Source organism: Ambystoma mexicanum, chromosome 14 (genome assembly GCF_040938575.1).
Source record: "Ambystoma mexicanum isolate Mex_15411 chromosome 14, UKY_AmexF1_1, whole genome shotgun sequence".
Classification (NCBI taxonomy): Eukaryota; Metazoa; Chordata; class Amphibia; order Caudata; family Ambystomatidae; genus Ambystoma; species Ambystoma mexicanum.
The window spans coordinates 619684270-619698499 of NC_090940.1; the positions used below are offsets into that span (position 1 = coordinate 619684270).

At 55.1% G+C, this 14230-nt stretch overlaps 1 protein-coding gene across 1 annotated transcript in view; it reads left to right on the forward strand.

The window, feature by feature from the left end:
* PGF (placental growth factor) overlaps positions 1 to 14230 on the forward strand; it is a 148387-nt gene that overhangs the window by 59767 nt on the left and 74390 nt on the right. Inside the window, exon 4 of the mRNA XM_069638065.1 lies at positions 8122 to 8198. Within this exon, the coding sequence (XP_069494166.1) occupies positions 8122 to 8198 (77 nt within the window). The remainder of the gene's footprint in view (positions 1 to 8121; positions 8199 to 14230) is intronic.

A 14230-nucleotide genomic window follows, 5' to 3' on the forward strand; every position in this document is an offset into this window, starting at 1 on the left:
ATAAAGAACCCTCCAAATAGGAAGAGACCGCAAGCCGCCCAATAATTGTGTTATTGTAGATGATGGTAAACTTACACAATTGGGTGTGTGTTCAGACTCACCTCTGGCAAGAGATAACCATGCTACAAGGGGGTATAATGCTTAGGCACTGTGCCTTTCCTTATAGGTTCCCCTGGTCGTTTCGCTCTGTTAACTGGTTCTTGTTACGCACGGCTGCTTGCCCGTTTGTCTTCTCCTAACGTTGTGCCACATTGTTCTGATTGCCTACTTGTTCGCCCTTCCTTTCATCTAAGCCCATCTTGAATTGTATTTATTTGCCTAGCTATATCCTCTGTCTTGTTCTTGTCCTGTCCTCTTGCTTCCCACCTCTTTGTGCCCATCCGTAGTGTCTCCTCTCCTACCTTTGTTTCCCCCCTCCACTCCCCACTTCCCCTCTTCCCTTCACCCTTTCCCTCTGCATCCTCCATGGTGCTCTCTGTCTCTCCTATCTTCTCTAACTGCTTTTCTATTGACTATCCTGTCCTTCTTACTAAGTCTAGTAGGAAGAAGTTTAAGAGGGATATCGTGGTCTCCAACCAATGCCTCTTTATCGCTGATACCTACTCCAGCGCTTCCTCCAGACAGACCCTCACTGACATCCTCTTTGTCGTTCCTTCGCCAGGCCATGGACTCCACACATGGTCTCTGTGCTCTCTTTTCTCTTCTTCTCGCATTAATGGTGGTACCCGGTGGGAGGCCGGCCTGGTCCCCTTCCACTCCTCTAAGACCATCATTAATGTTTATCTAAATGGCACCGTCTTGGTCCAAGGCCCTTAGGCCAACCTCCTCCTTTTTGATAGATGCTTCCCGCGCCTCATCAACAACCTTTCTTCTCCTGCTGTCCCTTCTTTCCCTTCTGCGGCTCCTCTGCCTCCTCCACTCTCGGTCACCTCTATGGCTTCCTCTACTTCTTGTCTGCCAGCCCTGTTGCGTCTCTCCTTCGCCACCTCTCTGGCATCTTCATCCTCCTCCTTGGCTACCTTGCCCTCTCCTGCTTCCTCCTCTGCCCAACCTTGGGCTCCTTCTACACTTCCGCAGGACGTACTTCAGATCTGTACCCTTCCAGGTGCCAACCTTCTCCACATTGCCACGCTCAATTCTCGTTCAGCTGTCAAACACTCCTCTGAAATCTGCCGTCTCCTGGAAAAACTCGATCTTGATGGTCTCGGTCTGACTGAGACGTGGTTCACGGCCGGATCTGTCACGAGTTTCGACACTCTCTTCTCTGATGGCTACAAGATCCACTCCGTGCCCAGAACCAACCGTTCCAGTGGGGGTGTAGCCTTGATCTCCTGGATCCCTGCCTCTATCATTCCTATGCAGGACTACTCCTCCTTTGAATGCCTCGGTCTGCAGGCTCTCTTTCTCCTGGCCATTCTCACTGTGGGCCGACCTTTCCTCCTCCCTCCTGGCCACTACCACTCAACTTCTCCTTCTCAGAGAACTCAACATCCACCTGGATGCCTCCTGTCCTTCAGGAATCTTTCGCAACCGCTGCAATTCTCTTTCTCTTTCTATTCTCCCATCTGGCCTGACTCACTCTGCAGGGCACACCTTGGATGTTCTGATCTCCTCAGACCTCCCCCTCTTTAACCCTCTCACCACTCCTCTCTCCTGGAGTGACCCCAAGCCATCTCCAGCACTGCCACCCACCTTCTCGGTCATCCGACCCATGAAGCGTGTGTGAGTTGAGGCTTTCGCCGCCACTTTCTCTCCCCCTCCTGCACCTCTGGCTGACTCACATCCTGACACAGCACTGTCTATCCTCCATTGTTTCAATCTCTGACACCCTTGATGTACTTGCCCCTGTTACAAGGATCCGCTTGTAGCCCAAAGCCAAGTGCAACTCTTGGTACGACTCAGACCTCGTCACCCTTAAACACAAGTGTAGGGTGGCTGAGAGAAAATGGAGGGCATCAGGTGCACTCTCTGTCAAACTGGCCTGCGGCCTGCTCCAAAGGCAGTACCGACTCTCTGTCCACATTAAGAAGAGAGCACATATCCAAGCCTGTGTCTCTGTGGCATCTAAAAACTCAGCCGAACTCTTTAAAAACTGCAAGGAGCTTGCCAATCCTGCTGCAGTCTCTACCTCTACTGTTCCCTCCCAGGCCCTCTGTACGGCCTTGGCTTTTCATTTCATCACAAAAACACAGGACATCCTGTCCACCCTCTCCTCTTCCTCTACTCTTGGCTTTCCTGTGGCCGCCTCTCCACCTCCCTTCTCTTCCTTTCCTTTGTTCACCTGTGACGATATGTCTCTACAAGTCCGATCTATGAAAGTCTAGTCAAAACAGGTTCTTTCCTGTTCATCCAAAACCATCAAGGACCACATTGACACCCTTGCTTCAGCCTTGGCCAACTTCTGTAATCACTCTTTTGCCACTGGAACCCCCCCCCCCCCCCGAAGCACTCCCTTGTGCACCCTCTCCTTAAGAAACCCTCTGCCGATCCCTCCTGTCCGGACTAACTATCGCCCGATCGCCATTACTCCTTTTCTGGGCAAACTCTTGGAAAAGCTGGCCATCTCCCAGCTTAACCTCCATACTGAATCTGTTGGTTGTCTCCATGACCCTCAGCCTGGCTTCAGAGCAGCAAGAAGCACTGAACCTACTCCCCTGAACATTCGTGAAGACCTGCACTCAAACCTCAACTCTAATCTTCCTTCTGTCCTTATCCTCCTCAAACTCTCTTCTGATTTTGATACTGTCAACCATGCCATCCTGCTCAACCGGCTTTGTGATAACCTGGATATCACTGATCAGGCTCTGGCCTGGCTGGCCTCCTTTCTCTCTGATCGACCTTCCCAGGTCCAACTTGGGTCCTTCCTCTCTTCTATCTCTCTGTCTACCTGTGATGTTCCCTAGGGGTCTAATTTTTCTCCCTTGCTGTTCAACCAATACCTGGCACCTCTCGCCCACTGCATAGCTGCTCTCTGCTCCAACTTTCAGTGCTATGCGGGTGACGATCAGCTTGCTTTCAGGGTCCCCTCAGCCACCTCGTCTCCTTCGCTCATCCTGGATTGTCTGTCCACAATTCAGGAGTGGTGTTCCACCAATGATCGCTGCCTTAATGCCAGTAAGACAGAGATCCTCCTCATCCGATCACCAGCTCCCTCCTTTCCTCTCACTCTCTGGCCACCCACCCTGGACCATCATCCTGCTCCTACCCGTGAGGCTAAGAACCTCAGGGTCCACTTGGACTCCACACTCTCCTTCTCTCCTCACATCGCTGACCTCTCTAAGAAGTCAAATTGCCAGCTGCACCTCCTCAGAGGTATGCTTCCTTTGCTCTCCTTCCCCAGAAGCTCACTGTCTCCAGAGCTCTGGTTCTCTCTAGGCTGGACTATTGCAACAGCCTATTTCTAAATCTACCTGCCTCTACTCTCTGTCCTCTCCAACTCATCCAGAACAGGACTGCAAGACTTGTCCTCGGCCTAAAGCCCCGGGATCGCATCTCTCCAGCACTGTAATCTCTTCATTGGGTCCCAGTGGCGGCAAGAATCAAGTTCAATATCCTCTGCATTGTCCACAAGGCTTTCTGAGGCCTGGGACCACAATATCTCCAACTCCCTCTACCTAAATATCTTCCTACTCGAGCTCTCGGCTCCTCCACCTCCAACTCTTTGACGGTCAGTCGCTTCTCCAAGCAAAGAGTTTGGGGCAGATCTCTATCTTCGGCTGGGGCCTCCCTCTGGAACAGCCTCCCCTCCTCTCTGAAACCTGAGCAGAACCATCTCTGGTTCCGGAAGCACCTCAAGACCTTCCTCTTTGTTTCCGCCTTCTCTCTTCCTCTCCCCTGCTAATCTCCTGTCTGATCCACGCACTGGTCACCTGGCCACCCTCTGAATTCTGCCTGTCCAGTTGCAACCTGCACTGCCTCTTGGCACCCCCTGCACTTGTGGTCTGTATCTGTAACCCTACAGCCCCCTCTCTTGCACTTATTAGCCACACATTGGGTGCACTTCGGAGCACCGGCACTTGCCACCCGTTGGCTGCACTCTCTACTGTTTCCTTTGACTCGCACTTCTCCATACCACCCCCGGCACTTCTCCCCTCCCCCCTTCCCCTGCACTTGCACGATCTGAATGACACAAGGCCTAGTAAAATCGTTGTTTTTGTCCTCTCTCTTTTTCCCCCGTTGTCTTGTCGCGCCTTGAAACACTTGCGTATCAGCACGTTATAAATACCATATCATATCATTCCATGCCGGGAAAACTGATGGCAGTAACAAGGGAGGCATGGCTGGACGCAACCTCATGTTGCAACCCTATGCGTGTAAGCCTGAGTATAGAGGTTAGCAAAACAAAAGAGGTGTTGGCTGGAAGGTTTAGAATTAATCTTAACCTCTGGCATTGCTCTGGGCAACCCTCCAGACCATTGTTCTTCGCCTGCCAAGCCATCCCAAAAGGGGAAAGAGCATATGCAAAGCAGTCCAGCCCGAACTGCTAGGTCACATCCCTTCTGCACGAGACCACAAGCATCCCCAAACATATTTCGGCTTTGTTGCACCTCATCAGTGAGGAGTAGCTTGGGTCTCTAGGCCCAGCAGGCACGGGACCCATATCAGGGCATGCCTGTCCCACTCGGGGAGAAATTAGGCAGGTATGGTGGGTATAATAATGATGCCGGCAAGAGGACATAAGAAAGTGGTCTTGTAAAGCACCTGTCTGCCATTTTGCTGGTTTTCCTCCTCATGCCCTTTAGAAAAATGAGGGGTGTCGGTTGTTAGTGAGATAGTGGGAGAGGCAGATGTGAAACCTCTTGTGTCGATGGGTGCAGGTCAGACGTACCCGGTTCCTGTGTTCCTGGTGTACTTTCTATGGAGTTGGTATAGTCGTTTGGGGGTATGTTATCCCGAAAGGAGATCCCAAAGACTGAAAGGGTGCAGAATGCTTAGGGCAGTGTTGCCCACTAAAGTGGGGTAGTGTTGTGGAGCTGCAAGGCGGAGTGTGGTTCACAGCTGTGTGATCTTCCTGTAGTGTTGGCTAAGTCCATGATTGCTGTCAGTGGCGGGTGTTTGCTGGTGTGGTGGAAGGGTGAGATTTAGAGGGAGTTTGGTTAGTTGGGGGCGGGTTTATGAATTGAGGGCTAGTAAGGTGGCGCAGGAGGGGAAGAAGTAAACCGCAAGACCGCTCTTGAGACCGGGCACAATCAGGCCAGTCTCTCCAGCTCGTCTTTATGACAGACACAGGACTTCTATACCGCTTTTTCTGCTTGTGTTAGACCAGGTCAGATCAGAAGGACCTCTCAGTGAACGCTATGTGCGCTCCACATCAGAAACAGCAACTTAAGCAATCGCTTCCACTGGAACGAAGCCCTTCCTGGTCAGTCTAAACTGTCAATCACCAAGACAAGATTCCCAAGACCCTCCCAAACTACCACCACCCAACAAAAAACAGAGAACGAAGGCAAAACAAACCTGATAAACACTAACAATGCATGGCTTCCTTCCGCCCTCCCCGGCTCAGCCGCTGACAGACCGGGTCTGGCCAACCAACTCAGGCTTCCTACCTGCCTCTCCTACCACCTTCAACTAACCCACCCTTCAGTCGTCTACCACCCGTACACCACACATACGAACCACCATGCACAATGCAGGCTTACAGTTGCTGGCACCCTCACCACAGACATTAACCACAGCTACTGGCCCTGCAGGGCTAGTTAGTTACTTTATCTACTCTCCCCCCAAAACATCTTCTCTTTCTTTCATAAAACTTAACTAGCACTATTGAGGTTCAGTAGAAGAGCTACACTCCGACCCACCAGAGCGGCCTACCCAAACTGCCTGACAGTCCCCTCCTTCAAAAGGATGACAATCGGTGGCAACAGCTTCCCTGTCAAAGCGGCCCAACTTTGGAATTCCCTTCTGCCCACCCTAAGGGCAGACCAAACGTACCCACTCTTCAGACTAAACAGCATCAACTGGTTTCAAGAAAATGATCTTTAGCCCCAATATGAGCCGCTAATACTTTGCACTCCCCACTTCATGAAGACCGCCCAGCTTATTGCTCTGCTTATAGCTATAACTCCTATCCATTTGTTGGATCTTCCCTAACTTGGTTTAGTAAATCTGTATTGTTTCTTGTATTGCATCTTTGTAACTCTGTAAGACACCCTGTATTTTGTATCGCACCTTGTAACTATGTAAGCTGAAAGTTTCCTTGATCTCGTGCCCTGATACTCTTGGGCCTGGTGCGCGCTACAAAACAAAAAAACAAAAAAACAAAAAAAAGTACAATTTTTATTGCTAAATGCTGCATTTCACCATTAATAAATGTTATATTTGGTACAATGCTGCCACCTAGAGGCCTCGAGACGCATACTGAAACCTTTATTTGCTATTTAACGCAAAGAACGTTTGTTTGCAGTGAATAACAAACGGGTCCTACATCCCTGTACTCCCCATGAAGGGCGAGCAGCATGCAAATGTTCCTCGTCTTTCCTAAAATCTCCTCACCTGTGTGATTGTGCCAGGAGATTTTGCAAGCCCAATATCACATGCCACTCCTAGACTAGTAGCTCTCCTGGCATCCCAGCTGTTGCTGCTAATCGGCCACCTACATCCATACTGGCACACGGGACTCGGGTGCATGTGGCCTGCAGCCATCAATACTTCAGCTTTGGTATATGACTCACCCTCTACCCTTACTAACGGTCCCCTCTTCCTTGTATAAGAGAGCCATGTGCCAAGACGCTGCCAAAATGGCAGGAGTGCACTTTACAAGATCACTTTACATTAAAGGTAATTAGCATGGGGATTGTTATTGACCTCCTCTCAGCCAATCAGAATGTTTAGAGTGCAGTCAATAACTACTGGTATTGACTGAAGTCTGACCATTCAGTCTTCAGAAGCACACAGGGACACAACGATGTAATTTTTAAACAAGATCTTTTTCAACAGGACACTTCCTCGCTGGGAGGGCTTTTCTTGGGTGCAACATGCTAATTAACACACACTAAAGAGAAAGCTAAAACATTAGAAAATGCTTCATTTTCTTATATAGAAACTGTTTACTTTTAAATGACACCTTCTGCTTGCTCATGTTAAACCTGTCCCAGTTCAACCAAGATGTGCTTAACTTATAAAGATAACCATGTTATTTAAATACTACCAAATGAAACCTCTTTTAATTTCTTAACTCTGCTTATCTATCTGCTTTACTCACTCTTTAAGTAAGGTTTTTACTTTGCATCTACGCTAATAGACGTATTGCTTCGGATAATGACCCTTCCACAATGTATATGGCCTCTGCTTTGCCTCAGGCCATAACTGGGTGGCGGGTCATTGTCGCGTGATAATGACCTCTCCTGCGCTCTATAAAGCTATATCATAGTGACGTGCCATTTGATGTGAAATGGCCATACATTCTATATGATATGATAGGTTATTTATAACTCGCTTAATACCCAGAGGCTTCTAAGCGCGGACCCGGGGATAGAACCTGTGTTGCTCCGTGTTGTCTTGTTTCCAAGGCGAGCGCATTGCCACTGAGCTATCCTCCCGAGACTATAAACAAAACAAGTCTATTATTGCACCGCAGTTTATATGGCATAATTCCTTGAGCGATATAACTCACCCCCCCACCCCTCCCAACCGCGCAAAAGTTTACATCTGCTGATCTGTCAGTGTCCTGCGTAAAAAGAACACACCTAGGTTTCAGAGGTCAAAGACTGGTCACACTGGACCGCATCCTCTTTTTGCAGGGTGTGTGCAGTGTGTTCACAGACTATGTGCGGACTTTGTGCCGGTGTGTGCAGAAGGTTTGCAACGTGTATGCTGCACGTGTGCGGGGTGTTTGCAGGATGTGAGCGTGATGTGGGCAGCCCATGCGCATCGTTAGGGCGGGCTGGGTGCACCTCAAGTGCTGGGGCTTTGTGCAGTACGCGTGCAGGTGTTCCGCTGGTAGGTTGGACATGTGAGGGGCGTGGGGGGTACACAGGGCAGGATGTGTAGTGCCGCTGCACGGGCTATTTGCAGACTGCACAGAGGCAGTGTAGAGGGAGTGTGCAGGATGCAAGCACATGTGGGCTCTGCGTGGGGAGAGTTGTTCAGTGTATTTAAACAGCTGCTTTTGTATTTCAGCTGCTGAGACTGAAGCCGTCTGGAACTGGCGTGTACCTGGACCTGTCCTTCGCTGAACACAGGCGCTGTGACTGCAGGTATGGGACTGTGTCTGGAAGATATGCAATGACCGAAGAGGACAATGCATGGGCAGCTCTCATTTGCGGGGGCTTCTAGCACTGGCTGGTCACTGATGCAGACTGCATACGCTGCCTGGCTCCTATAACACGACACGTGCCTGCCGGGGGGAGACTGTCACTGCTGAGGTCCTGCAGCATAGGCCTGGCACTGCGGGAAGGCAGGTTACACTGCCTGGGTCCTGTGACACCAACACGTGGCTGCTGGGGGGAGACTGTCACTGCTGAGGTCCTGCAGCATAGGCCTGGCACTGCAGGGGGGCAGGTTACACTGGGTCCTGTGACACCAACACGTGCCTGCTGGGAGAAGACTGTCACTGCCGAGGTCCTGCAGCATAGGCCTGGCACTGCAGGAAGGCAGGTTACACTGCCTGGGTCCTGTGACACCAACACGTGGCTGCTGGGGGGAGACTGTCACTGCTGAGGTCCTGCAGCATAGGCCTGGCACTGCAGGAAGGCAGGTTACACTGGGTCCTGTGACACCAACACGTGCCTGCTGGGAGAAGACTGTCACTGCCGAGGTCCTACAGCACATGTATGGTACTGCAGGGGGGCAGCCGACACTGCCTGGGTCATGTGACACCAACACGTGGTTGCTGGGAGGAGACTGTCACTGCTGAGGTCCTACAACAGAGACATGGCACTGCGGGGGGGCAGGTTACACTGCCTGGGTCCTGTGACACCAACACGTGCCTGCTGGGGGAGACTCACTGCCGAGGTCCCACAGCACAGATATGGCACTGCAGGGGGGCAGGTTACACTGGGTCCTGTGACACCAACACGTGCCTGCTGGGGGGGGAGACTGTCACTGCTGAGGTCCTGCAGCACAGGCCTGGCACTGCAGGGGGGCAGGTTACACTGGGTCCTGTGACACCAACACGTGGCTGCTGGGAGGGGACTGTCACTGCTGAGGTCCTGCAGCACAGGCCTGGCACTGCAGGGGGGCAGGTTACACTGGGTCCTGTGACACCAACACGTGCCTGCTGGAAGGAGACTGTCACTGCCGAGGTCCCACAGCACAGATATGGCACTGCAGGGGACAGGTTACACTGCCTGGGTCCTGTGACACCAACACGTGCCAGCAGGCAGGAGACTATCACTGCCGAGGTCCCACGGCACAGCCATGGCACTGCAGGGAGGCAGGTTACACTGCCTGGGTCCTGTGACACCAACACGTGCCTGCTGGGAGAGACTGTCACTGCCGAGGTCCCACAGCACAGACATGGCACTGCAGGGAGGCAGGTTACACTGCCTGGGTCTTGTGACACCAACACGTGCCTGCTGGGAGGAGACTGGCACTGCCGAGGACCCACAGCACAGGCATGGCACTGCAGGGAGGCAGGTTACACTGCCTGGGTCCTGTGACATCAACACATGCCTGCTGGGGGGAGACTGTCACTGCTGAAGTCCTACAGCACAGGCATGGCACTGCAGGAGGCAGGTTACACTGCCTGGGTCCTGTGACACCAACACGTGCCTGCTGGGAGGAGACTGGCACTGCCGAGGTCCCACAGCAGAGACATGGCACTGCAGGGAGCAGGTTACACTGCCTGGGTCCTGTGACACCAACACGTGCCTGCTGAGAGGAGACGTCACTGCCGAGGTCCTACAGCACAGGCATGGCACTGCGGGGGGGGCAGGTTGCACTGCCTGGGCCCCTTGACACCAACACGTGGCTGCTGGGGGGAGACTGGCACTGCCGAGGTCCTACAGCACAGGCATGCACTGCAGGGGGGCAGCTTACACTGACTGGGTCCCGTGACACCAACACGTGCCTGCTGGGATGAGACTGACACTGCCGAGGTCCTACAGCACAGACATGGCACTGGAGGGAGGCAGGTTACACTGCCTGGGTCCTGTGACACCAACACGTGCCTGCTGGGAGGAGACTGTCGCTGCTGAAGTCCTACAGCACAGGCATGGCACTGCAGGAGGCAGGTTACACTGCCTGGGTCCTGTGACACCAACACGTGCCTGCTGGGAGGAGACTGTCACTGCCGAGGTCCTACAGCACAGGCATGGCACTGCAGGGGGGCAGTTTACACTGGGTCCTGTGACACCAACACGTGCCTGCTGGGAGGAGACTGTGACTGCCGAGGTCCCGCAGCACAGACACGGCACTGCAGGGGGGCAGGTTACACTGCCTGGGTCCTGTGACACCAACACGTGCCTGCTGGGAGGAGACTGTCACTGCCGAGGTCCCACAGGACAGACATGGCACTGCGGGGGGCAGCTTACACGGCCTGGGTCCTGTGACACCAACACGTGCCTGCTGGGAGGAGACTGGCACTGCCGAGGTCCTACAGCACAGACATGCCACTGCAGGGAGGCAGGTTACACTTCCTGGGCCCTGTGACACCAACACGTGCCTGCTGGGAGGAGACTGCCGAGGTCCTACAGCACAGTCATGGCACTGCAGGGAGGCAGCTTACACTGCCTGCGTCCTGTGACACCAATACGTGCCTGCTGGGAGGAGACTGGCACTGCCGAGGTCCTACAGCAAAGACATGGCACTGCAAGGGGGGGGGGGGCAGGTTATACTGCCTGGGCCTGTGACACCAACACGTGGCTGCTGGGGGGAGACTGGCACTGCCGAGGTCCTACAGCACAGGCATGCACTGCAGGGGGGCAGCTTACACTGACTGGGTCCCGTGACACCAACACGTGCCTGCTGGGATGAGACTGACACTGCAGAGGTCCTACAGCACAGACATGGCACTGGAGGGAGGCAGGTTACACTGCCTGGGTCCTGTGACACCAACACGTGCCTGCTGGGAGGAGACTGTCGCTGCTGAAGTCCTACAGCACAGGCATGGCACTGCAGGAGGCAGGTTACACTGCCTGGGTCCTGTGACACCAACACGTGCCTGCTGGGAGGAGACTTCCACTGCCGAGGTCCTACAGCACGGCATGGCACTGCAGGGGGGCAGTTTACACTGGGTCCTGTGACACCAACACGTGCCTGCTGGGAGGAGACTGTCACTGCCGAGGTCCTACAGCACAGACAGGGCACTGCAAAGGGGCAGGTGACACTTCCTGGTCCCTGTGACACCAACAAGTGGCTGCTGGGAGGAGACTGGCACTGCCGAGGTCCCACAGCACAGACATGGCACTGCAGGGGGGCAGGTTACACTGCCTGGGTCCTGCGACACCAACACGTGCCTGCTAGGAGGAGACTGGCACTGCCGAGGTCCCACAGCACAGACTTGGCACTGCAGGGAGGCAGGTTACACTGCCTGGGTCCTGTGACACCAACACGTGCCTGCTGGGAGGAGACTGTCACTGCCGAGGTCCTATAGCAGTTACATGGCACTGCGGGAGGCAGCTTACACTGGGTCCTGTGACACCAACACGTGCCTGCTGGGAGGAGACTGTCACTGCCGAGGTCCTACAACAGAGACATGGCACTGCGGGGGGCAGCTTACACTGCCTGGGTCCTGTGACACCAACACGTGCCTGCTGGGAGGAGACTGTCACTGCCGAGGTCCCACAGGACAGACATGGCACTGCGGGGGGCAGCTTACACGGCCTGGGTCCTGTGACACCAACACGTGCCTGCTGGGAGGAGACTGGCACTGCCGAGGTCCTACAGCACAGACATGCCACTGCAGGGAGGCAGGTTACACTTCCTGGGCCCTGTGACACCAACACGTGCCTGCTGGGAGGAGACTGTCACTGCCGAGGTCCTACAGCACAGTCATGGCACTGCAAGGGGGGGGGCAGGTTATACTGCCTGGGCCTGTGACGCCAACACGTGCCTGCTAGAAGGAGACTGTCCCTGCCGAGGTCCCACAGCACAGACATGGCACTGCAGGGGGCAGTTTACACTGCCTGGGTCCTGTGACACCAACACGTGCCTGCTGGGGGGAGACTGTCACTGCTGAGGTCCTGCAGCATAGGCCTGGCACTGCAGGAAGGCAGGTTACACTGGGTCCTGTGACACCAACACGTGCCTGCTGGGAGAAGACTGTCACTGCCGAGGTCCTACAGCACATGTATGGTACTGCAGGGGGGCAGCCGACACTGCCTGGGTCATGTGACACCAACACGTGGTTGCTGGGAGGAGACTGTCACTGCTGAGGTCCTACAACAGAGACATGGCACTGCGGGGGGGCAGGTTACACTGCCTGGGTCCTGTGACACCAACACGTGCCTGCTGGGGGAGACTCACTGCCGAGGTCCCACAGCACAGATATGGCACTGCAGGGGGGCAGGTTACACTGGGTCCTGTGACACCAACACGTGCCTGCTGGGGGGGGAGACTGTCACTGCTGAGGTCCTGCAGCACAGGCCTGGCACTGCAGGGGGGCAGGTTACACTGGGTCCTGTGACACCAACACGTGGCTGCTGGGAGGGGACTGTCACTGCTGAGGTCCTGCAGCACAGGCCTGGCACTGCAGGGGGGCAGGTTACACTGGGTCCTGTGACACCAACACGTGCCTGCTGGAAGGAGACTGTCACTGCCGAGGTCCCACAGCACAGATATGGCACTGCAGGGGACAGGTTACACTGCCTGGGTCCTGTGACACCAACACGTGCCAGCAGGCAGGAGACTATCACTGCCGAGGTCCCACGGCACAGCCATGGCACTGCAGGGAGGCAGGTTACACTGCCTGGGTCCTGTGACACCAACACGTGCCTGCTGGGAGAGACTGTCACTGCCGAGGTCCCACAGCACAGACATGGCACTGCAGGGAGGCAGGTTACACTGCCTGGGTCTTGTGACACCAACACGTGCCTGCTGGGAGGAGACTGGCACTGCCGAGGACCCACAGCACAGGCATGGCACTGCAGGGAGGCAGGTTACACTGCCTGGGTCCTGTGACATCAACACATGCCTGCTGGGGGGAGACTGTCACTGCTGAAGTCCTACAGCACAGGCATGGCACTGCAGGAGGCAGGTTACACTGCCTGGGTCCTGTGACACCAACACGTGCCTGCTGGGAGGAGACTGGCACTGCCGAGGTCCCACAGCAGAGACATGGCACTGCAGGGAGCAGGTTACACTGCCTGGGTCCTGTGACACCAACACGTGCCTGCTGAGAGGAGACGTCACTGCCGAGGTCCTACAGCACAGGCATGGCACTGCGGGGGGGGCAGGTTGCACTGCCTGGGCCCCTTGACACCAACACGTGGCTGCTGGGGGGAGACTGGCACTGCCGAGGTCCTACAGCACAGGCATGCACTGCAGGGGGGCAGCTTACACTGACTGGGTCCCGTGACACCAACACGTGCCTGCTGGGATGAGACTGACACTGCCGAGGTCCTACAGCACAGACATGGCACTGGAGGGAGGCAGGTTACACTGCCTGGGTCCTGTGACACCAACACGTGCCTGCTGGGAGGAGACTGTCACTGCTGAAGTCCTACAGCACAGGCATGGCACTGCAGGAGGCAGGTTACACTGCCTGGGTCCTGTGACACCAACACGTGCCTGCTGGGAGGAGACTGTCACTGCCGAGGTCCTACAGCACAGGCATGGCACTGCAGGGGGGCAGTTTACACTGGGTCCTGTGACACCAACACGTGCCTGCTGGGAGGAGACTGTGACTGCCGAGGTCCCGCAGCACAGACACGGCACTGCAGGGGGGCAGGTTACACTGCCTGGGTCCTGTGACACCAACACGTGCCTGCTGGGAGGAGACTGTCACTGCCGAGGTCCCACAGGACAGACATGGCACTGCGGGGGGCAGCTTACACGGCCTGGGTCCTGTGACACCAACACGTGCCTGCTGGGAGGAGACTGGCACTGCCGAGGTCCTACAGCACAGACATGCCACTGCAGGGAGGCAGGTTACACTTCCTGGGCCCTGTGACACCAACACGTGCCTGCTGGGAGGAGACTGTCACTGCCGAGGTCCTACAGCACAGTCATGGCACTGCAGGGAGGCAGCTTACACTGCCTGCGTCCTGTGACACCAATACGTGCCTGCTGGGAGGAGACTGGCACTGCCGAGGTCCTACAGCAAAGACATGGCACTGCAAGGGGGGGG